Source organism: Thamnophis sirtalis, unplaced genomic scaffold (assembly GCF_051295495.1).
Source record: "Thamnophis sirtalis isolate CommonGarterSnake01/CBP01778 unplaced genomic scaffold, rThaSir2_p1.2 scaffold_6, whole genome shotgun sequence".
Taxonomy (NCBI): domain Eukaryota; kingdom Metazoa; phylum Chordata; class Lepidosauria; order Squamata; family Natricidae; genus Thamnophis; species Thamnophis sirtalis.
Window position 1 is genome coordinate 42,752,025 of NW_028261386.1, and position 25,435 is coordinate 42,777,459.

The 25,435-nt window shown below is 35.6% G+C and overlaps 1 protein-coding gene across 3 annotated transcripts in view; it reads right to left on the minus strand.

The window, feature by feature from the left end:
- Positions 1-25,435, minus strand: part of MTA3 (metastasis associated 1 family member 3) — a 122,405-nt gene that overhangs the window by 74,246 nt on the left and 22,724 nt on the right. For all 3 annotated transcript variants that reach the window (XM_087717719.1, XM_087717717.1, XM_087717718.1), the window contains exons 3-5: positions 23,956-24,049; positions 18,891-19,017; positions 4,472-4,535 (exon numbers count right to left, since the gene is read on the minus strand). In XM_087717719.1, the coding sequence (XP_087573845.1) occupies positions 4,472-4,535; positions 18,891-19,017; positions 23,956-24,049 (285 nt within the window). The remainder of the gene's footprint in view (positions 1-4,471; positions 4,536-18,890; positions 19,018-23,955; positions 24,050-25,435) is intronic.

Sequence of the window (25,435 nt, forward strand, 5' to 3'; positions counted from 1 at the left end):
ACCAGGCTCAAGGTAGACTCAGCCTTCCATCCTTCCAAGGTCGGTAAAATGAGGATCCAGATTGTTGGGGGCAATATGCTGACTCTGTAAATATGCTTATAGAGGGCTGTAAAGCACTGTAAAGCAGTATATAAGTCTAAGTGCCATTGCTATTACTATATAGAGTTTTCAACTATGTCTATAAATACCAGGTTGATTTCCCTGATACAGAGAATGCACATGCACATGTTGTGTTTTATGTTTTATTAACCTCATACATCTTTTAAAAAGATAAGCAAGGAGAAAGATCCCAAGCATATATTATTCTTATTAAGGGACACACCTTTTTAGCAGCACAGGTAGTCATCGACTTATAGCAAAATTGGAATTGGAATCTTGGTTGTTCAGAGACAGACAGACATGTGATTGTTTCACTCAATGATCACAATCCTGTCACTCACGGTTGCAGTCATTAAGCAATCTCCTGAGTTGTTAAATGGGTATAGTGAAAAAACTGCCCACCAGGAGGATTTCAGCTCTGTGTGGAGGTGAAATCCTCCTGGCTGGAAGCCTTTTTGCTGCCAGATGTTCCAGCAGCCCACTGAAGGATTTCTCCTTCCTTTCATGCATGGAGGAAAAATCCTTCAGCAGGATTTCAGTTTCATTCCTGCAGGTTGTTGAGGGAATTTTTGCTTCCGTCTTTGCAGAGAGGGAAAATCCTTCTTCTGTATTTCACCTCTATTCTTGCAGGCCACTGAGCTATTTTAGTTTCCCTTGATTCTCTCTGCTTGCAATCCTTCCTGTTGGCTTTCCCACTGACTCTCTGGGTAAGCAGGTAGAGAAGATTACAATGATTGCAGGGCACTTGGCAAAAATGTGTAAATGTGAGCCAGTTTGGTTGGCCCTGCAACCAAAAACACAATCATGTGACCATGGGGGGGGGGGTTGTTACAAAATATTACAATTGTGTTTTATGTTCTAAGTCAGCAACTGCTTGTATTTACATTATTACAATTTACCTGTCCAATTAATTTTCATTAACCTATTTTAAGTACTCAGGCTGTGTGAAGCATTTAAAAGAGGTGCTTTGCAAAATGTGTTTGCATAAAGAGTTTTAAGTACCTGAATGAACTTGCAAAGGGCAAAGCTGATTGAATGCTTCAAAATGTAGTGCTTCATTTGCACTAACAGCCTTATGAAGTGTATCTTTTGATGTTTACAGCTGTTCTAAAAATAACTGAGGTTTAACACAATGAGCTATCTTCATCCAATCCAAAAGTATTAAGTTCCAGCATAGCTTAGAATCAATTTCCCTTTTCTTTAAATTATTAAATAATGAAAAATAAATAAATAAGCGATTTAGAAAACAAGGTCTAGGCAAAAATATTTCAGCAGTGCTTTTACTACTGCAATAATACATGATATGTATCCTATCTGGAAAGATATTCACTGAATTCAGAGGGACTCTCTCTCACAAAAGTGACTATAGAATTACAGTGCTTTAGACTATGAATAAAAAAGCAGAGGACTCAATTCATTAGTTCTGTTTTTTTTTTTTTACTAAGACAGTGTAGAAATTGGGGAGTGGTATAAGGTATACTCTCTCATATACTGAAGGGCACTTAAATTGTTTTTGAGAATTATATACAAGATATTTAGTATTTATCATTTTATGCATACTTATGGACAACAACAAAAAGTTCCGGAAAGAAGGCGGGGCTTAGCAGTGAGAAGATGGAGTTTCAGGCTACTCCTGAAATTCCTCTATACCGAAGGATTTTTGGACGGGTTCTTTGAACTCTAGCTGTCCCGTAGACGACAGTGAAGGTGGGGAGAGGCCCAGGACCTCAGAGATACCCGCAAATCTCTGGGGGGGGGGGGTATTAACTCCTCGTGCCAATTCCTTTTTGGATTAGCTGCGTGCTAACTGAAACTGCAGGTTGCCCCTAAGAATGGAAGAAGTGATGTCATCTGGTAAGCTGATTTTATTATCCAAGAGAGACTGTTCGTGTTAAAAAATTAAGCTAATTGAAACCAAAGAACAGGAAGATTTAGCGGCGAATTGGCTTATTCTAATGGATTTATGACTGGTGGTTACTTTACTTCTTAAATGCTTCAAGAAACTCCGCGACATCCTCCCCCCTCTGAATCTCCCTAAGTGGATCGTAAAACTTATCTCCTACTAATTAGCTCGTCACGATTCGACATTTTTATTACTTTACTACCTAGTTCTGTTTACAACTAGATAAGATTGACAGCCTGTAAGAGACTAAAAAAAAGTGCTTAGAAGCCGGTGGGGAAAAAAAAAGAGAGCTTCTAATTTTTAACTACGACACATCATGGCGTCCCAAAATACCTCTAAGATTTCATTTCAGGCTCTTTTTTCTGCGTGTAGAGGACTTTTCGATTCTTATCAAAAACTGGAAAGAAAACTGGACCAACTGATTATAAAATATGAAGCTAAAACTGAGATCGTTGAATGCTTAAATGTTCCTGAAACACAAATGGAAAATGTGAGAAATGGTGTCTGGTCTATCTCAGAGGAAGAGAGGAGTGGGGGAGCTATAAAGACGACTCATTTAAAGAGACAGAGTGCAGGAGGAATGGAAAATCCACCCTTGAGAATTAAAGTTAATTTGGGAAATTTTATAAGCCTAGGACAACATTATTATTTCATCACCGACATTCAGAATCCAAAGGTGCCGAAATATTTTTGTTTGGATTTGCTTATGGAAACATTTGGTAAACTTATCCAACGAATGGCTATTGGACTGAGGAAATCTCGTTGTTGGAGGGACACAGGCTGACAGATGGGAGAATACAACTTAAAATTAGCTAAATCGGATTACTTCAATTTGTAATAGATATAGCTGAATAATGACTGATATGGATAGCAATATATATAATTTGGAACTGGCTGATAGATTGATGAATACAATTGAAAACTAGTTAAACCTAATTGCTTTTTCTTGTAACAGATATAGCTGAATAATAATTGATATTGATAGTAATGTATATAATGTGGAGTTGATATGATAACTAACAATTGGATATGAGAAAACACCTTTAGACTATACATAAAGAGTATTAACTACAATAATTATCACTATTAAAAAACCAAATAAAATTCATACAATCAAATGTTAATCAATACTGGGAAAATGTTATGATATATGATATAATTGAATATTATGGATGTTTAGCTAAAATAAGATATGAGGATTTGATGATAATAGAGGATTTTACAAATAAGTAAATGAATTGCCAGCATGTGTTATGGACTAATTCTTTAGCATAGCTAAGGATGAAGGATGTTTAAATAACCATAATAATTAAAACTGAAGGTATAATGATGTTGATATGGTAAATATTCGAGTTAAGATATTTGAATTAATATGAATTAACGGAAGAGAAGCACCAAAACATGTTGTAACCAGTTGATATACTTCTTTTTTTTTTCATAGTAGACACTTGTGTTTTGTTTTGTTTTCCTGATTGTCGTTTTTGTCTTTTTTTGTATTATTTACTATCTTTTATTTTAATTTTTATTTTCTATTTGTCCTTTTTTCTTTTTTCTTTTTTTTTGATTTTTGTTCAAGATTATTACTCCTACCAATATTTCTAAATAATAATCAAAGTTAAATGAAAATGGATATATAATAATGCTTGAGTTAATATGAGTTATGTTGGTTGACTGTGGAGGAGATGTACCAAAACTTATCTGTAATTGATTGATATATTAAGAAAGATGCTGTACCCGTTTTAAACTAAAATTAAAAAACATTTAATAAAAAAAAAAAAAGTTCCAATGAATCATATTCCTACCTCCTCTAAAATAGTAATAATAAAAGTATTATCTGTTTCAAATTTTACTATGAAAATTTGTCAAAGAGCTAATTTGATACAAAGTTTAGAGAGCTAGATATTATTAGTAGACGCTGACTGGTGTATACCATAAAAGCTTATTATCCCTAAACTCTACTAGACTGAATTTAAATGCTTTGCTAAATATATTTGGTAAACAATCTTTATGGTATAATACTGAGATTGCTAGTTAGTCATGCTCATAAGGATTAGGCACACATTTTCATCTTAAATCTTTTTTAGAATGTTGAAAAAGTAAAATTCCTGTTCTTTGTATCAATGATCACAAGTCCATCCAGTAATAGCTCTCTCATATTTAAATATAGCCCTGGTGTTATCAAGTGGCAAGACAAAACAAAAGTATTAGTTTAAAAGAATCACCTTTTGTATTCTGAGCTGAAAGTTACTGGTGGAAAATCAAATGAATGGCTTCAGTATAAATAAAGCAGCAATAAATCAGGAGACCAAATTACCACACCACAAAAAAATAAAACAAATGCCAAGCCATTTCACTTTATAACAGCAATATTAAGCAAAATTACAGTTTGGTTTTACAGCAATCTGTTAAAAATGAAATACTCAGTAACATGTGAATAAAAGGATATTGATAGGTGAAGCAATTATATACCTCTTTGGCGAGATACGACAATACCGACTCTGTCTCATTCAGAAGTGCAACACTGCATTTTCCCCTATGGAAGCAGAAAAAAAGAAAGTGTTTATGTCTAGAAATATCTTCTTGCAAAGTAAAGGGCAACAAATCTGTCAACCAAGTTCAGAGTTTGAAAAGTTCAGTTACTGCATATCTTATCATTTCTACAAACATACAGCCTTCAGGAGAACTCTGCAGAATTAGTCCAAAGACCATTTTACTCTAGTTTCTAATTTCCACAGTGGCTATGTGGATGCTGACAGGAAACTAACAAGGTCTTAATGCAAAGAGTTTTCCTCCTTGCATTTTTTAATTCAAGCTAACTTGATTTTCTCTGTGGAAATAATATTCAGCCATAGTGACCATTAAATTTTAATGATATTAAATGTATTACCTTACAACTAGCTTAAATATAAGAGATCAACAAATGAAAAGAAAGAAGGAAGAAAGTAAGACATTCAGTTCTTGGACAAGTTCACAATTCTCATACCAGGACTAGCAACCTGAGTGAATCCATAACCATCTCTGTAATGAGAGTGAATAGCTTGAGGGAGGAAGGAGTAACTATTGAGCTGAAAAGACAGCTTGTATCTCTGTCCTAACCTACAATGACATAAATCTTTTATTATAAAGGACAGTCCTTTACTTCAGAAATTCTTGAAAAGAATTTCATTCTTGTGAAAAATATGGAAATTGTTTAAATGAATTTGATTTTAGCAATAGCAATAGCAATAGCAGTAGACTTATATACCGCTTCATAGGCCTTTCAGGCCTCTCTAAGCGGTTTACAGAGAGTCAGCATATTGCCCCCAACAATCTGGGTCCTTAGGTATTTTTATTAGAATATGCATTTTTTTAAAAAAGTATTTGTTGGTTTTAGCTTGAATTTTCCTTTGTAAGCAAAATTATAAACAATCTTTTTTTATCCTTATGAAACTCCTTCAGATTTGCCCCTTTTTCAGTTTGTCATTTATTGTTTCCAAAAAAATATTATACCATAACCTTGTAAATACAGACATACCTATGAAGTAGTGCTCCCTCCCATTATACAATTGAACATAATTTGCCCATCTTGGGATTGAACTTGATGTACTACTCAAAACCTAGACAAAGAGATCTCAGGAAGGGAGGCCCAAATTATCCCAAATTACATCTTGCCCAAGGTGGAAAACTGCAGGGAGTTGCTCAGGCAGTCATCAGTGTGACTTGAAGGTATATGCACATATACACACACAGATATACACAGAATTGGATTTAACACAGAAATTATTAAGTGATTCTCATTAAATGCTGCCAAACATTTTTACAGGGATATTAACCTTGGAATCATATTGTTCTATCTGTCTATTATATTGATAATGAACCACTTTGAAGGCCGACAATGCCCACATTTTGTCAAGCAATTATCAGTATCCATTTTACAACCATCAATCCAAGAAGACATACAGGTACTAATCTTTTTTTACAACAATTGAGATGTGCTAGATCCAAAGCTCATATGGAAATAGATTCCAAATTTTAGGAATGTAGTTTTAAATATTGACAACATTAACATATCCACATCAATAATAATAATAATAATAATAATAATAATAATAATAATAATAATAATAATAATAATAGCAATAATAGCAACAAACTGGTGGGAACATCAGCCTGAAAAAGTCACCGAAAATCAGATGGTCAAGATCTTGTGGGATTTCCGTATACAAACCGACAAAATACTGGCGCATAATACACCAGATATCACACTGGTTGAGAAAAATAAGGTCACAATCATAGACATCGCAATACCAGGTGATAGCAGGGTCGCCGAGAAGGAACATGAAAAAATCGCAAGATACCAGGACTTAAAAATCGAAATTCAACGACTATGGCACAAACCACCAGTGGTAATTCCAGTGGTAATTGGCACACTGGGTGCTATTCCAAAAGCACTGGAATTACATTTAAAACAGTTAAAAATTGACAAAATCACCATCAGTCAAATGCAAAAAGCCGCACTGCTTGGATCTGCACGCATATTACGAAAATACGTTACAACGTCCTATTATTATTATTAATAATAATAATAATAATAATAATAATAATAATAATAATAATGACTGTTCAGCAATTCAATCAATTGGAATCGCATGAAACCATATATATAAACATACATTCAACTTTACTTCCAACTCAAAAACATAAAAAGGTAGATTACAAATCCCTTTTAAGCATCTATCAAGATGTTAATGAACCGCCACAAAAAATGGATTATTTTCATTTTAAAATAAAAAAGATATATATGACTTTTTAAAAAATGTAATATCATAGATTTGTTGGAAGTGAATATATCAATTATTTATTGCAAATTTTAAATTATCAATATTTTATCTCTCTAGAATCTTCATCTATTGATGTAACTAAATCACTGGCTTTATTTTTTAAAAAGTTTATATAATATACTCAAAACTGTAGAAATTTCTGTGATTACAAATAAATGAAGCACAGACTGGAAATACAACAAATAGTTTAATTAAATATATTGCTATTCAATAATTAGATACACCTTATTCTGTTTGTAATTTTCCAAAAATCTTAAAGAAACAAACAGCAAGAAACAAATCTAAAATGTTAACCACATTTTTGGTTCAGATTTCCAAAAAATAAAAATAAAGTTTATCCACTAACTTTAAATAACAAATATTCCATAGAATTAATTTCTCATGTAAACAAGTCAGAATTAAATTGCTTTTCCAATAACATTTAAATATGTCCTACTGCCTTAAGGACAACACATCTTAATTCCTACTGTAATTAGATCCCAGTAACTCCTACGGTTTCAAAGGATGTAAATAATATCACTGTAATCATTTATTCATTATTTATTAAATTTATATGCCTCCCCAAACTCCTGGATAAGGCAATTCTGGGCAGTTAATCATGCTCATTATAACACAATGTTCAAATGCTATCACATTCCAAAAGAAACAGAAATATATATGCTTCAAATTCTATAAAATTAAATTCATCTTCAAACATAGAACATAGAATAATAGAATTGGAAGGACCTTGGAGGTCTTCAAGTCCAATCACCTGCTCAGGCAGGAGACCTTATACTATTTCAGACAAATGGTTGACCAGACTCTTTTTGAAAGCCTCCGGTAAAGGAACACCCCCAATCTCTGAAGGAAAGCTATTCCATTGGTTGATTGCTCTCACCTTTAGGAATTTAGTTCTAGGTTGCTTCTCTCCTTGGTTAGTTCTATCCATTATTTCTTATCTTGACTTTTGGTGCTTTAGAAAACAGTTTGACCCCCTCATCTTTGTAGGAGCCCCTCAAATATTGGAACCCTGCAATCATGTCTCACTATTCCTTCTTTTCATTAGGCTAGGCATACCCAATTCTGGTAAACATTCTTCCTATGTTTTAACCTCCAGCCTCCTAATCACTCTTGTTGCTCTGCACTCTTTCCCAATTTTTTGTCATACAGTTTTTTTGTCATACGGAAGCTGTAATTTAGAAAGAAAGAACTTCATAGTCTGATTGATCCATAAAAATCAATTCCAACTATACTGGTTTATAGAAATGGAATTTATATAGGTATCCGTCTTAAAATACATACTGGCAATGAAATTAATTTACATATTTAATTTGCCCCCAAAAACACAAAGGCATTTTCAATCACCTATGAGTATCATTTTTCATCTGTGTTATTGTCAGTCATACTCTATATAGCTGGCAAACCAAGGATTCAAAAAGCACACAAATTTCAGAAAGGCATATACAATGCTAGCCTGAAGTAAGAAAATAATCTTGAAAACTGTAAGAGTGAATTCCACTCAGACTCATAGTGAGTTAATGCAGATGGAATTTCTTTGAAGTCCTTCCTTCCCGCAGTTTTCACATCTGGATTGCATCATGTCTTCTCACCTAAATAGCATTTCTTCCCTGTTTCCTTTCTCCAGTCTCTCAGAACTTCACAGTTCACCATTTTGACGTTTACTAATTAAAATGTTTTTCTGATAATTATTCCTAAGAATATACAAGTATCCAGACAATAAACCACACCTATTTTTTGCCATATTTTCATAAAATCATTATTGCCAATTGGCAGCACATTAGATTTCTTTCAGTTTATCTAGAAAATGTACAACATTATTGTATAACACCCACAAAAATAATTGCTAATAAGACATAAAATATACTCAATATATAATAACAATTATGTTCCAATCCAGCCATTTTCACTATCCAGCAAAAGCAATAAAGCAAGAATTTCAATCCTAGAAATAAAAGTTAACGGGAATTCATTTATTCTCATAGTATGTTCCAAAAATGTAACAGGTCAGAACAGTATCTGGATATCTGAGAAGAAAAATGGCAGGATATACAGTGTTAAATCAAAGCGATCAGTACATAAAAGGTTGAATCAAAGTAACCCATTAGTGCAAAGCTAATAAACAGCTTAATAAAATGTCATGCAAAAATCATCCATTAATTTTCTAAGATGATAAATAAAAGAAGTCATGCCTGGATAAACTGGAAGATATTTCATTCCATATTAACCTTATTTTATCAACGACGGCCACAGTACCACTAGGAGAACATAACAAATAAAACCCAGCAATCAGGTTAAATTGATAAAAATAAATTTTTGAGTAGTAGAATCAGACACAACATTTAAGACTGTTAAGTCAGTTTTTCTTTTTGTTTGTAATTTGTAACTGAACAATTATTGAGTCAAGCAACTATTATAAACTATTACAAAACATCATCTCCTTATCCTGAGCACTGAGACATGTTGCTAGGAAAATCAGCCCCCACTGCATCCTTCATTTGAAAGAAAGAAAGAAAGAAAGAAAGAAAGAAAGAAAGAAAGAAAGAAAGAAAGAAAGAAAGAAAGAAAGAAAGAAGGTAGGTTCTTTCTTTATGGTTAAATTCCTTTTCAATTTTAAGTAGTCTCATGCAATACATTCAATAATGCAAAAGATAAAAATATAGATCTGCTAAAATTACAGACATATTTAAAGAATCCCTCGTGGATACTTTACAGAAAGTAATAAAATTCTGGAAGCCAGTTTTAAAGTAATATCAAAACCTACAAGGATTGATCTTGTAGATAACCAGGGACAATAATCTCTAGAGACAATACAGCATTAACTAATATAGAAAAGAAAGTAATATTCTTAGCTAGTATTCTCTTACTCCTGTACAGAATAGACAATTCAAGGCATAAATGTTAACCCTATAACAATTTAATTTTGTGGTAAAATATTGTTCTTGAAAATTCCAATTTCTATCAGAAGCCAAGGGGAAATAACAACTCCCACCTGGTTTCCAGCCTCTCACCTAGCAACTTTGGCTTTATTTTTAAAAACAAATCATTTTCTCCTCTAACCAAAAGGGAGGGCTTTGGAAGAACCTGGTGTATTTATTGTTTGCTCAAATCTGTGTGTTTCTACTTCTTGAGATGGAAAAAAAATGTATCTGAATGTCTGAGCCAGCAATTCGCTTTTTGGCATGATGCAAGAAGGCAGACTGCAAGAGTGAATGTGGGATGGGGAGCTGCCTACCCATTTACTATACACCATATTGAATTATTTTATTTTATTAAATTTTGTGTACCATTTTGTGCATGTTGATATACACTTGTGAATAGACGTATTTAAATCATGTATTTGAAACAAATGTCTAATGCTCATGAATCACCATTCTCATTCATTTCTAAATCTCCAAATAACTTAACCGTTTTTTTTGTGCAACACATCTATTTACATCTCTTTTTTTTCTCTTTTGGATCACATTCCTTCCGAATGCAGTTAGAATTTTGAAGCACTTGTATCAATGCAATTATACTGACTTACTCAAGTCATATATCCTGCATTAGCATGAGTGGTCAATCAGATCCTGATGAGTGAGACACACTTGCTATAAAACCACTGTACTGATTATGGTAAACATACATGAGATCTCATCACACCTGTCTACACACCTTTTATCCATGGCCAGTGTCTAGTCTTAGATTAAGTGCGACATGCAACTACAGAGCAACCATTATTTGTGGTTAATGCCAACCAGAATTTAGAATGAAGATTTCAAGTCATTTAACACTGACCGCAACTGTTCTGTATTAAGACTGAACACATATCTCAGCCTAGTTCTATTTCTTGCCATTTTTAATTCATACAATTAAATCTCTCAATATGCTTAAAATCTTTAAAACGTAGTCTGTTGTGCTTATCTGGACATGAAAATATTTAATTTAATGGTTCAAAATAAAAATCACAACTGAAAGGACATGCATTTCACACTGAAATATGGCAGTTAATTGGGAGGGGGGTCCTTCTTCCTTTTCAATTAACATACAATCATATTGCATTTTCTTCTTTTTAATATAAGAACTATACATTTCTTTTCTCTTTATCCTAAGGGATAAATCTGCTCTGCCTGGTACTGAAGATAGATCTAATTGTTGGCTTTTTTGTTATATAGACATATAAAAGCTATTATTTTTGCTTTTGTTCCATTTGGGGCACGCAATGAAAGGAGTAAGGACCTTGCCATTCTAGCTGCAGAGGTGGGGGTGAGGAGTGAATCGCAGGAAGCATGAGAAGCGTAAGTAGTTGTGTGATGGTGGGTAGATCCCCTTCCCCCCCATGTCTCCTAGGGAGGGGACTTCCACCAGGCAGCATCCCACTGCCTCTACCAGGAGGCTTAAAGCTTCAGCTGACACTCGCACTTCCCGTGCCAGCCAAAGAGACGAAGCTAGGAGGCACAGGGCCTTGGTGAGAACTTTCTCCAGGGCAGAGAGGTTGCGGGCTCTGCAGGGCAGGATCAGTCCCTCCCCCTCCAGGTCCAGGTCACCCCTAGGGGGCCCTTCCAGGCAAGATTCTCCCCCTGGTCATCAGATTCCTTGAGGGAGTGCGGTGGGGGTTGCCCATTACCCTCCCCTTTCCATGGAGGATTTTGACCAGGTAGATAACCAGCCTGGGTTTCTATCCCTAGAGACTCAGCTGGGAGGTACAGATCCATCCAGGCCAACCCTGGAACCTACCCCCAGCCATAGTCAGGTGCCTGGGGCATCCAGCTAGGACTCCTTGGATATGGAGGATCTGCCTGTGGGTCTTCAGAACCTCATTGAAAGAGCCATTTCATCTGGTGTTGCTGCAAGCATGCAGTGCCAGGGGCCTCGCTCTGCCTCTCAGGGCGAGGTCAAGGTCCCCAGTTCTTCATCAGCCCAGCCACATGGCTTTCCCAGCCAGTCCGCCCCCTTGGGTCTCCGTCCTTGGCAAGTGAGGGGTCTGTCATGAGGGACAAGGCGCAGCGTGACACAGATCTCTCTGAGGACGAGGAGGAATTGGAGCCTGAACCTCCAGCCTTCAAGGGATTGTTCCCACCTAACTTGTTCCGGTTCCTCCTGCGCAAGGCGCGTGCCACTGCTCAGCTGGGGGGCCAGGGGGCCAAGGCAACTGAGCCAGCAAGGAAGCTCCAGGGCATGGTCTAATCCGAGCCCAAAGAAGTTAAGAAGGAGATTCTTGCTCCCAAACTTTTCCTGAAAGTAATTAAGAGACAGTGGGAGACACCAGGGGATTTCCCCACCCTAGGCAACAATGACAGACGGTTCTATAACATCGAACCAGATTTCTCCCAAGCATTGCAGATGCCCTCTGTGGATCCGCCGGTGATGGCCTTGGCTGCCTCAGCATCGCTGGTACCCAAGGATGTGGCAGACAACCTGAAGGCAGAGGACAAGAAGGCGGAGATGATCCTCAGGAAGACTTTCCAGTCGTTGGCTTGGGCCATTAAGGCAGCGGCCTCCGCCTCGTTTTTCAACCGTACAGCCATCCTTTGGATGGAGCAGATTCAGACGCGCATTTCACCGGAGGACGTACGCCTACACCAGGACATCAACCAGTTCGTGGCGGTTGCTCAGTTCTCAGCTGATGCTACCTTAAACGCCATGAAGTTTGCTTCCAGGGCTATGGCATCGTCCGTTGCGTCGCACTGCCTCCTGTGGCTCCGTGGCTGGCAGGCGGACAACAAGGCTAAGTGGCAACTAGCAACAGCTGCCTACACGGGGGGGGGGGGTACCTTCTTCAGGACTTTCCTTGGCCCCATCCTGGTGGAGGATAAAAACAAGAAGAAGGCGCTTCCAACATCGACCAAGAAACCTAAGTTAGACAGACAGTATTGGGGGTAGAGGTGTGTCCTTTGTGACTTGCTTTCAGGATCTTGGAGTGCATACTGCATTGAAACTGGAGTCAGAGGAGAGGCGCCCAAAGGCGTGGCTTCAGCTTCAACCCAGTCTCGAGGCCACTTGGCTGTGATAATATCATCTTTGGCCCATCCTGCAAACACCTCTTAAAATAACAGTTCAGGTAAGACCAACTGTCATTCCATATAAAAATGTATACATTAAAAGGATATATAATTTTAACTTAAGAAATTATTAGACATTGCAATAATTTTATTTGAAATCTATGTTGAAATATATTATTAGGCCAATAAAATTAACTGACTGTTATTGGCATGAGAATAGATTTCAGCACCTCACAAATACGTAACAGCCCAGATTAAAATGATAAAAATTTCCTGTGATCTCAAACTTCAATGATATTGAGTCAACAAGCAAAAATAGAACATTCAGTATTAAGGTTCGTAGACATATGAGCATCAAGGCTACATTTAAACCTTAAAATTGACATAAAATATTGATCCTAAGGTAATATATATATGTTTCTAAGAAATTTACTTTCCAGCAGAGCAGATGGGAGGATGCTAAACTTTTAAAAAGGCTCTGTGAAGGATGAGTAGTTCCAAGATATTTAGCTAGCTGTAGATTTAGATCCAGTATGTGGAATTTAAAGCTGTCGGTGACTAGGGTTAGCTTATGTTGCAAGTCAGCATCCAAGACTTGCTGTTTAAAAAGCACTGAAGTGATGGAGTGATGGATTAGTGCATGAAGAACAAAAATGTGAGGAGAGGCCAAGGACTAGTGGTTTATACAATATCCTCCTTCGGATGCACCATGTCTCCCTTCTAGCTTATCATCTGTCTAGACTTCCATACTGTAATACAAACAAATATTTGGGGGCTCTGGTGATGATAAAAAGTTAAAAGTAGTGCAACAGTTTAGATTACCATATAAAAGTTTATCTCATAAAAGAAAGGAAGGGCTACTGAGCTGAGCTGGCATAAATGGGAAACAATCAGAATTCTAGGGAAAGAACTGGAGTTGAGGTATGGGAAATAGATGGAGATAGGGAGCTGTGTATTTTGAAAATGGATTTTAAATAAAAACAACACTACCTGGTAAACCTAAGTCAAATCCGGGAATATTTGTACTGCTGAAGAGTTGACGGTGACAATCTGAAGAAGTGTATTGAAGATCAGAATAGGATGAAGAGTGCTAAAGAAAGACAATAACTATTGTATGCAGAGGGTGCAATGAGATACTAGAAGAAAATGAAAGTCTAGTAGGCCTGTTACCAGACCATCTCAGAGAAATTTTGCCATGAATCATCAGGAAGACCTTAATTCCAGAATTAGGACACAGAAAGGATTAAAAATATATACATTAATCTTCTATCCTAACTGAGAAGAGTTGTTTAATACTGAAATCTTGGCTTCAAGAAGATATTTGGTTAGGTGTATTATAAAGACAAATAACAGTCCCATTCCTTTTTATTAACTATGAAGAGAGCACGGAGAACCATAGGCAGTGCAATTAGCTGTATTTGACACTGAAAAATAAAAAGTATTTTGCTCCTCTCTTGAATTTGCTTCATCACCAGTTTAAAATAAAAACTAAAATACAATGCTGAACCTGCCTAAATCTTACATGCATTCTGTGCCATTCTTATTCCTATGAAATTTAACATAAAATATTAAATCACATCCACTAAACAGAAGTTAAGATTTAGCAAGAGAGTAAGAATTCTTGAACACAATGTTTTCCAATGTTGGAAAATCAACACTCTTTAATTGCAAAGAGGTATTAGAGAAGGACTCGAGAAAATATTGCCCTCAGGAATTTAGAATGCAGGAATGGTCCTAAATAAGTTCTGTACAACAAGCTGTGATTACTTTAGTCATAAATAATTTAATAGCAGCAGACACAAAACTTTTACTTCAAGCAAAAGGATCTTAAATTAGCTGCAACACTTTTGTGTGCTGTTTATTCATTTTCAGACTGAGTTGTCTTCTTATCTAAGACATCAAACACCACCCAGATCTTTAAAGCCCTTTATCTGTTCAGTGAAATTGCCTTGGATTACAATTACTCAAATTTTGTCTTTTGCTAATCAATCAGAATGTGATTATCTATACAATCGTGAGCAAAGGTCTTCAATATTCTTTCAAGACTAATTAGTGTCTGAATGAAATCACAGTTTCATTTGTCTAAAGTAGAATTGACCAACTTTTTCTAGCTCTTAGAAGTCTAGATCAGACAAGAGACCCAGGAATTACTGTAAAAACAGAAAAGCAGAGACCAGTATAGATACCTGTTTAATCAATATCTGAGTTGAGATATAAGTGTTAAGTTGCTTCAATAGGATGCATCTTACTTGTATACTTTATGTTCTTTATACAAAAGCAAGAATAGCTAGTCACTTAGCAACTACTTCACTTAACAAGTGAGTTGCTGGTCCCAATTGTGATTCTAAATTAGAACTACCTGTATGTTATAGATCATTCAAAAGTGGGATACACAACTCAGAGAGAATATAATCTGTAATATATGATAGATAGAATTGTAGCCCTCCAATATAATATATTAAAAATAATTGTATTTTACTTTGTATTAAACATTTTGATGTCAAGAAGCAAGGGAAATATCCTGTTTTGGATTAATAAATATTCTGTGGGAGTCTAAAAATTAAAAGCAGTTTAAAACCTCAAATACTAGATCTTACAAAACATTGTTCTCTTAGCAACTGTATTTAACTGCAGATTTAGATGTGTATTTTGCCACACAAACTGATCCCTCATAAATTCTTAAGGTTCATAATGAAGGCAGTGCTATCTAGTGGCATGGCTTACCTGTTCCTAGCATATGTACTGAGTCCCCATTGGGGAATTACACATAAAGTTCAACAGGACTATGAAGGAAATTTCATATGAACATTTTATTGCCAATACTCAATCTCCAATAACATGCTTCAGTTTAGCTTATAAAGGTTCAATTTTGACTCAGAAAAAGTCCATAATTCTAGATTTGTAAATCTTTTAAAACCTTTGCTTCATTTTTTTGTCTCCTAAACATAAGCCCATTCTCCCTCATGTTTCAGGCACCACTGAATTACCTAGCCAAAAATGAATTACTTTACCCCTTTATTAAACACACAGCAGTATACAGAATTATTTCAGCAGATTTTTGATGTAATTAACAAAACTTAAATTTCAGGAAACAATATGGTCCATTGTTTGACATATCAGTCCACACAATATTGTTCAAACTTTTCATAAACAACATGTACTTTTTATATACAATTTGACATACAATATACAATTTAGGCATGTATAAAGACTCATCTGTTATGTATTTATTTTTATTCTGCCTTTGTTATTTTTTATATATAACTTAAGACGGCATACCTAATACGCCTTCCTCCTTCTTTTCCCCACAACAATAACCCTGTGAGTGAGGTGATCTGAGAGAATGACTGGCCCAAAGTCATCCAACCAGCTTACAAGCCCTAAGGCAGGACTAGAACTCGTAATCTCCTTGTTTCTAGTCTGCTGCTGGCTTTAACAAATGCAACAAATATTTAATAAAAGTTAATCAGAATTTAGTACTAATAGGCAGTCCTTCCCCACATTAGTCTATTGCATAGAGGATTTGATTGAGATATATATTTTATTAACTTTATTTTAGGCACTAGACAACCCATGTCCTGTTGTGTCATCATTTCAAGTTATTTCCTTACCTAAAAAGAGAAACAGAGAAACAATGGAAGTGGAAACAACTTCCAAATTCCTGCTGGTTTCTCCACTGAGTTTCCTTATAGGAGGTCAGCAGGAAGCATGAGAAACCTTCCTTCTTTCCTGTCTGCTTGCCTTCTTCCTTCCATCCATTCATCCATTCATCCATCCATTGCTTTCTGCTTGATTGTTTGCCTGATTATTTCATTTTCCTAAACAAGGAACTCCCATGGAGAATACCACATCCCAACAAAACAGAGCAAGCAAGCTATTGTACATAAACAGGTAGCAAACCCTGCACTCACTGATGATGGGATAGTTGGGTAATGAAATGTCTACAAGCAAGCAAACAAACAAGATTAAAGGCACCAAGGACTCCACAGTTTAATCCTGAGGTACATATATTAACTTCTATTGCATTCTAATTCTTTGCTTGCATTTAGATTCTGGAGACTCAAGTGATATTAAAGCATTTGTAATAAATAAAATTGTCTGGTAATCCTAATTCCATTTTTTTTACTTATCACAAATATCACTGTAACACATCCGATTTTACTTATTTATTTTAATTTCACTTTTTTGACACTACATTAATTAATTAATTAATTAAAAACATTATTTAAAATGCTAAATAAACTTAAAACTTAATCTTTGCTAAAGCAGAGAAACATCTGGAAAAAAGTGGGAATGTCTAAAAATATGTAGATGATCATATTTCAAGGCAGGGCAATTGTAACTCTTTGCAAATCATGCATCACAATTTCATTTCAACAGTAAATGAATAACGGTCAAAAAAAAATGACACCTAAGGAGGCAAATGCCCAAGATAAGCAACAACTGCAACATCCTTCAGATCACATCAATCTCTGGTAACTATTATTTGCATTTTAAAGAACCATAGTTAAAGAAACAAAGAAAAAATGTACAGCAAGATAGCCACAGATACCCTAGTTTTTATTATATAGTGATATGTCACACATTTAGATTATGATTGTTGCCGTAAAGACAACTTTCATTAGAAACCTTAATATTAACCAACTTATGTGTATTAGATTTTCCCCACAAAATATAGTTTACACACAGATTTTGTGTAATCTAATTTTCCCACAAAATTAGATTATACACAAATCAAGGCAGTTCTTCTATTTTTCTCATAAGTTATATTATAATAGTCTAATAATTGCAAAAATAATCATTCATTAAAGAATATTCATTAATATTATATTACTGAGCATTTCACACTGTGAAGGAAAAATCAATCAAAATGGATAAATAATATTGGTAAAATATTACATATGTTCTGCATGGATTAAGATTGACAGATATACAAGGGAACTGAGTAGTGAAATTAAAAGGCTTTCCTTATTTATTCTTCCATCCCCTGAATGCATATTCACAGATATGAATTTGTTCATCTCCTTTCCATCAAAAACCTACTAAGAGGGAAGAGGGTACATATTTTTCGGTGCATGCGATGCACCGGAGTATATGACACACCAAGATTTTGAAGAGGCAAATTTAAAAAAAAGTTTTTGCAGTCTGCAGACCTCCCAAAAACGGCCCATTTTTTTTTCCAAAAAAAGGGCATGCATAGCCTTTAGGCGGCTTATAGAGTGCTCCTGCGGTCTGGGGGGGGGGGCAAAACTGAGCAAAAAATGGCCAGTTTTTCACTCATTTCTGCCCTCCCCAGCCCCCGGAAGCAATCTGAAAGCCTCCTAAAGGCTATGCACTGTCATTTTGGTGAAGGGGACAGGGTTTCAGAAGGCAAAAAATGCTGTATTCAGTGTATAAGACGCATCCAGATTTTCAGCCTCTTTTTTGAGGGAAAAGGGTGCATCTTATACGCTGAAAAATACGGTAGGTTTATTCATCGTTTAATTTCTATAATTCATCGAAGAATTAAAATGTTAACTAGGTACAGTAATTTGCCACTACTCAAGGAGGTTAGAAAGAGAAAAATTGGGAGTTGGGAACAAGGGTCAAGCAGATACATCAGATTAGGGGATACATTTCCATTGTCTTCCACATAATGAAAGCAGAGAGGTTCTTTTTACCTCCAGCCAGTGAACAACCTTCAGAATATTTCTTTCTCATCTGACAGAGAATTAACTTCTCCCATGTATGTGTTCATCTTGCTGGTTCATCCCTCCAAGATTCATACCTGACCAAGTTGGATACTTTTTAAACTGCACATTCTCATGTACATATTCTATTTAGTAAAGAAGTTTTGCTGATTTGCCCTGTAATGCAAATTACAGGAATGTGCTAATGATGAAAGAAAACATTGCAAAAATTACATACAATAAAATGCAAATTAGTAATTCTGTGAGATGCCATAAGGACATTTGCATCCTTTTTCTGAATTTCACAAATTCAAATTCTACTTTGGCATTACTGAATCCCATGAAAACATCAAAACCTCTTATGCTGATCATTTAGCTAGCAGCAAACACAGAAATCCATGACTGGAACAGTACTTCTTACCGAATGTGTGTTGCAGGGAGGGACTCATACTGACGAGACAGGAATAATTCTCTGTGTTTCAACTGGTGCTTCTGTTTATCAGTTAGATCTATTTCTTTGGGAATTTCACATTCTTCCTCAACTTCTTCTACACAAAAGAAAAGAGAAGCCTAGTGTTATCTTTACAACCATTTTTCAGGAAGGTTTCTGTCCTCTGTGAAACTTTCTACCTCATTTTTAATAGAATCACATCTTTCTGTTTCTGCAAAAAATCCAACAGTAACCAAACTGATCACAATAAAAAAAAACCATATTCAACGGGAAAAATCTATTTACAAGAATTCTTTTCTATAACACAACAACACTAAATAATACAGCTACCCTTCACCCTTGAGCTTTTTTACAATTCAATTATAATCATATTGGGTTGAAGTCAACGGTATCTCTCTCTCTACCAGCATAATGGTATAACTGGCAAAAGACATTTAAGGGCTAAGAAGAAAAAAAAGATGAAGAAAACATCTTTTTCCTAATCATCTCATTTCTTCTTAGCCCTTAAATGTATCGGCAGAAATCCCCTTTCATTATATTAAATTTAGTTCTTTGAAATATACCACTTTTGAGACTGAACCATCATTCTTATCTTATATTTATTTTATGAATCTGCATTGTGTATACATTTTAAATAGTAGCTTTTAAATGTAGATTTTACACATTTCAATTTATATTTTTAATATCATCAAATAATTCAGTATTATATGGAATTGCAGCACTTATTTTAAATCAGATGACCAAAGGTCAGGAATGACAGGAAGAACCCTTTATATCAGTCAAGCAAATCTTTCTTAGAGTCATAGACAAGCATAAGGAGGATGAGGTATAGACAATTTAAAGTATAAAAAATATATCAGTATTTAAGAATAATTATAAAGAGGCTCAAAAATATAGAACAGAAATATATAACGAAACCAATGAGTGCTTTGGCCTGATTCTCTCCCATGCCGAGTAGAAGGATCTGAAGAGAAGCCCAAGGATGAGATTTTAGTTATCTTCCTTTTCCATGTGGACTGAAAATCATAGTTAATGGGGCAAGGACAAGGGGAAACTCTAATATAATTCTATAACAAAATTCTCCAATTTCTAATGGTGTAAATGCTATAATAGCCCCATATGAAGCCTTTTCCTATTTAATTATAGTGCTGCAAATAACAAAATTGGAAAAATGATTCATGTGAAAAACAATTTTTATACAAGTTTCTGCACTGTCTAGATTGAGCATGTCTCCAATGCTTGCTTTTTAAAAAATCAATCTCTATTTGCCCTAGAAGTTCTCATAGTCATAAGCTAAGAATCCTAATACCAGTCTAATCCTAGGGCCTGCTCAAATGTTCCTTCATCCTTGGGTATAGCTTCTATTCATGCTCGTACATTCTCACCATACCAGTGGTGGGTTGCAGGCGGTACGCCCCGGTACGGGCATACTGGAGCCTTCCCAGAACACCGTTCCGATGCTCCGGAGGGCCCACCTGGCCGCTTGAGTTCCTTACCGGTCTTTTAAGTCTTTGGCACTTTTGCACGCACGGGCATAGCGCATGCAGCACCTGTGCAATGCTCCGCTGAGCAGCTGGAACAGCACTAAGATGCATGCATGGCATCCATGTGGACGCTGCCAGGATCTGGAACCCCCCACTGCACCATACATATAAAGTAAATAATAGGGAAGAATGTGAAAGAGGCCTATAGAGGAAAGGGGCTGGCTACTTGTACAACCAAAGTTTGGAGAGAAAAGTCCTTGTCAGAAGTTCTTCGGGTTTTACGAACTGTGGCCCTCTCTAATGCCTTGGGGCAATTTCTGTGTTACATAGCACTTTCAAGCAAATACCATCTATCTTAGGGGGAACAGAAATGCCTTGATCTTACAGAGCCGAGGTGGCGCAGTGGTTAAATGCAGCACTGCAGGCTTCTTCAGCTGACTGCAGTTCTGCAGTTCAGCTGTTCAAATCTCACCGGCTCAGGGTTGACTCAGCCTTCCATCCTTCCGAGGTGGGTAAAATGAGGAGCCGAATTGTTGTTGGGGGCAATATGCTGACTCTGTAAACCGCTTAGAGAGGGCCGAAAGCCCTATGAAGCAGTATATAAGTCTAACTGCTATTGTTATTGCTATTACATCTCTGCCTGCATTCTCCTCCCTTCCATCTCAACCCAACAGTATTAACCACCAAGGATAGGGCTGGTGAAAATCTTACTGACTGCATACTTTTAAGCACTCGCTCTTCTTCACCTTTTTGTTCTTGAGACTAGGATTCCAAAATGACTAAATACAGAATTTGGTTTAAAAAATAGAAGTAAAGACAAATTAAGTTTTAATATTTCATTTTCCTAGTATTCCCACTTTATTATAAATTCTTGACAGCAAAATAACTGAGATTTTTCACCAATTAGAATCAGAAGAAGCCAACTTTACAGTGTAGCTAAAACTAGGAAAGTGACTATGTACAGAACGGGTAGTAAATGAATTTTCCTAAGGGACCACATGAGAAATGGACTGTTATGCAGAGTGAGAATGCCCCTGCTGATGCTTCATCTTCTGCCAATGCCCTGGTGATGCTTTGTGTCCTCTTGACGATGCCACAAGCCTCATAAGGATAACCGAAGGGCCAGATTCAGCCTGTGGGCCATAAAAGGCCTATGTCTGATATACATAATTTAGGTAACTAAAATTAGAAACTTGTCAAGGAGTTTGTAAAAATAAACTCAAAGAAAATGGAGTTAAATTATGTTAACTAACTCACCTCCACCTCTAAAGTTTAAGCATATGCCCCAGATATTTGTAGACTAGGAAGTCAGTTGTCCAACTCATTTTGAATTAAGTATTTCAGCATGACATTTTACACTGACTCAGCCCTCATTACCTAGTACTAGCATTGCAATCAACATTAAAAATAAGGGAGAAATAATTGAAAAACATGGGAATGTGAGCCAGGCATTACCAATAAATAAATTTTAAAAAGAACTACTGTCTCCAAACTTAAAAATAGAACTAAGAACTATGTCCAAACTTTGTTTCTGACCTGTCTAAACCAAATATTGTATCTGCAAACAAGCACTCAATTCCATAAAATTACTTTTTGCACTGCCAAGACAGTATGAGGAAGAGGAGGAGGAGGAGGAAGAAGAAGAAGAGAAAGAAATTAGAGGGGTTGTTGGTGCTCAGTGAACTTGCTTGTTTTCTTGTTTCATTAACCCAACTATGATGAAGATGTTACCCAGTTAGGGTAATGAAATGTCTGCAAGAAAACAAGCAAACTCAGGCAGCACCAAGGACCCTTCATTACAACCCTGAGCTACAAATGTTCTCCTTTATTAGAGAAGAAATTATTCAAGTTCTATATATGTGGGCCAGCCTGTACAAATTCTGCTTCAGCAGTTGCTTGAGTGGATTGATATTAAACAAGAACAAGAGAGCAAGAATGCTTATCCCCTAATGATATGCTTGACTGCATTACTTAATTTCTTAAATCAAGCTTAAAATGTCAGGTAAGGAGCTGAAGTCAATAGTCTTTATGGTGGAAAACAACATTTATTCAAGCATGCTTTATAAGCCACCAGAACACTTTAAACAGACATGTCTAAAGAATGAAGAAAGAATGAAGAAAGAATTCTATACCTCAGTGTTTTGTGAGCTGCACTATTGCAATTTGTTTCTAGGTGCAATTCAAGGTGTTAGTTATAACCTTAAAGCCCTCTGTGGTTTGCGGTCTATTTATCTATATAACCACTTACACCAAATAGAACCTACTTGCTTATGGGAGACTGCAGAAAGTGCTTGCTGACAATCCTCCCACAGCAAGAAGAGATCTGCAGGCAAATATTTTCTGCAGTAGCTTCCTTTCTGTTGAATGCCCTCCCACAGAAGACATTAAAATCACAATTTTACTCCTGGAATTCTGAAAGCTGTTAAAGATATAGTATTTCAAAAAGAGTCAGGGACTGAGACATCAATAATAAAAATACTGGAGATATAAAGGTTTATGGTGGTATCTTTTATGCTGCTGATATGATGAATTGTTGTTATGTTGGGACATATTTAATGATTTTGATTTTTAATTATTGAATTATGAATATTGCACTGTCACTCTTGCTTATGAGCAGCTTAAGATTCATAATGACTGCAGTGCCATAAAAGCAAGTGTACCTAATAAATAAATCATAAGCAAAAATTATTTCAGAAAAATGACCACACAGTTCACATGGAACTCTATCTAATCAATTGTTTATTTAATTATTGAGATTCTAGGCTGCCCACCTTCAAAACAATTCTTGGTGGCTGCACAACTTAAAATAAAAATAGTGTAATATAAACTGCCTACAATTGATTGTGTTCTCCACCTCTAGCAATCATCTGCTTTATTCCTAGCAGCATCTTTGCAACCTCCTAATATATATCAGATGCAATATGGCAGAAGCATACTGGAAAAAAGTGAATTATTCAAAATTTTGCAGAGGCTTATATAATCTTGATTATATTTCCTTAGCAAACCCCTCTATTGCACTCCAACTTTGGGGAGATATTTTAAGTGAAGAAATCACGAAATGTATGGAACACAAATGAAGGATAAAAAAATTCATGGAAGCAAAATTTAAGTTAACTACATTTAAAAGCCATGATGTTAATCTTTCAGGATTTGAAACAAAATAAACCATGAAAAATGTGCTGAATTATTTTGCTCTTCTACTGAACTATTAACAATATGAATAAATACAGAAAAATAATACTGCACTAAATTATCTAGATCAATCATGCTGTAGCTGAAAAAAGGGGGGGAAATCAAGCAGCAAATTTATTAGTTCTTAGTTTCAACTCTAATTGCTTGTAAAGATATATTTGATTACTTGTATGAAAATGCAGACAGGCATGAAATTCTGAATGCACATCCCACCAAGGGTAATAGAGTATTAATAAATTGCATGTATATTCAGTTTCACAGGCAGACTCTAATGAGTTCATATAGACAGACACAAAATATTATTTTAAGAATGCATAATTCATGCTATTTGTTTCTAAATAAAATAAAAAACAACTTACTTGCATGTTTGTCTGCAAGCATAATGAGGCTATTGGAGATGTCTCGTCGTCTGTAAAAGCATACAACTTTTGCTTCCACATTACCACTGGCCGTCTGGAAAATGACAGAATTAATTAATAAAGTACGTATTAAAAGTAAACCTTAACATTCACTATAGACTTTCCACAAAGCCAAAATTCATCTTTTTAAAAGTTGGCTCAAGTAATAACAGTAATCATGTTAAACCAAAATTGATTTACAGAAAACAGAATTGGAAGGGACCTTGAAAATTTTCTAGTTCAACCCCATGCCAAAGCAGGAGATCTTATCATTCCAGACAAATATTTCTCCAATCTCTTCTTTAAAAGCTATAGTGATGTAGCATTCACAATTTCTGAAGGGAAGCCTTCGACCTTAGACTCTAGTTTTGCTCTGAGACTGAAAACTTGTTTCTTTATGTAAGGATTAAGCCCAGTTGTCATTATACCTGATACATTTTTGAGTGGTATTGTTTGTTTATTTGTTGCTCTGTTGCCTATAATTCCTTTAAGAGCCTCAAAAAATATCTCTATTCCTGTATTTAATTATTTATGAGAACAGGACCTGATTCTTTGGAAGAACTGCTAGAGAACAAGATTGAAATTATCCATCAAAGGGGGACAGGCCAGAAAACCCAAGAATTTCAGGAATAGTACTTATTATTGGAGGGCATCATAGTAATAGAATTTTAAAAGATGTCAGAGTTCTTGTCTTCTTCACCTTATGCCAAACAGAATTAAGGCGGGGTTATTTGGAACTTCTTTCTCATGCTATCTACTTTTTCATGATTAAGTTGCATACTTCTTCACTTAACAATCCATTCCTATCTTCATCAGCTTACACATTAATAGGTCTACTCGTTTTAAAGAGCCAGTTTGGTGTAGTGGTTAAAGACCCTGAATTAGAAGGATGAAATCATGAGTTCTTGGTCTGCATTCTGCACAGATATGTCCAAGAATTCAGTAGGAGTCAACAATGAATCAAAGGCAGGCACGCACACGCACACGCACACGCACACACACACACACACACATTTTATAACATTGCCTCATGAAGCAGTTGCCAGGCTTTTTTTGATAAGTAATAGGAAGATGCTATGCTCACCTAAGGTATAAATCATATCTTCTTAACCATTTTCAAAGCATGCACACTCCTATTATTCTAGTTAGTTAGTTAGTTAGTTAGTTAGTTAGTTAGTTAGTTAGTTAGTTAGTTAGTTAAAACATTTGGGTCTTCAATATAAAAGAATCTCATAGTCCTTGTTCTCAATTTACTATTTAAATATACAACAAAAATGAAGAAATAAAGAAACTCTAGTATTTGATTCTTACTCATATGTGACATACGATATAGTAATATATACAGTTCCCTGCGCTCACGTGAACACACAGACACACACAATTTTATTTTCAAGATTTTGTGAGGCAAAGCAGGTTTAGCCAAGGATACCTAGTAACATTG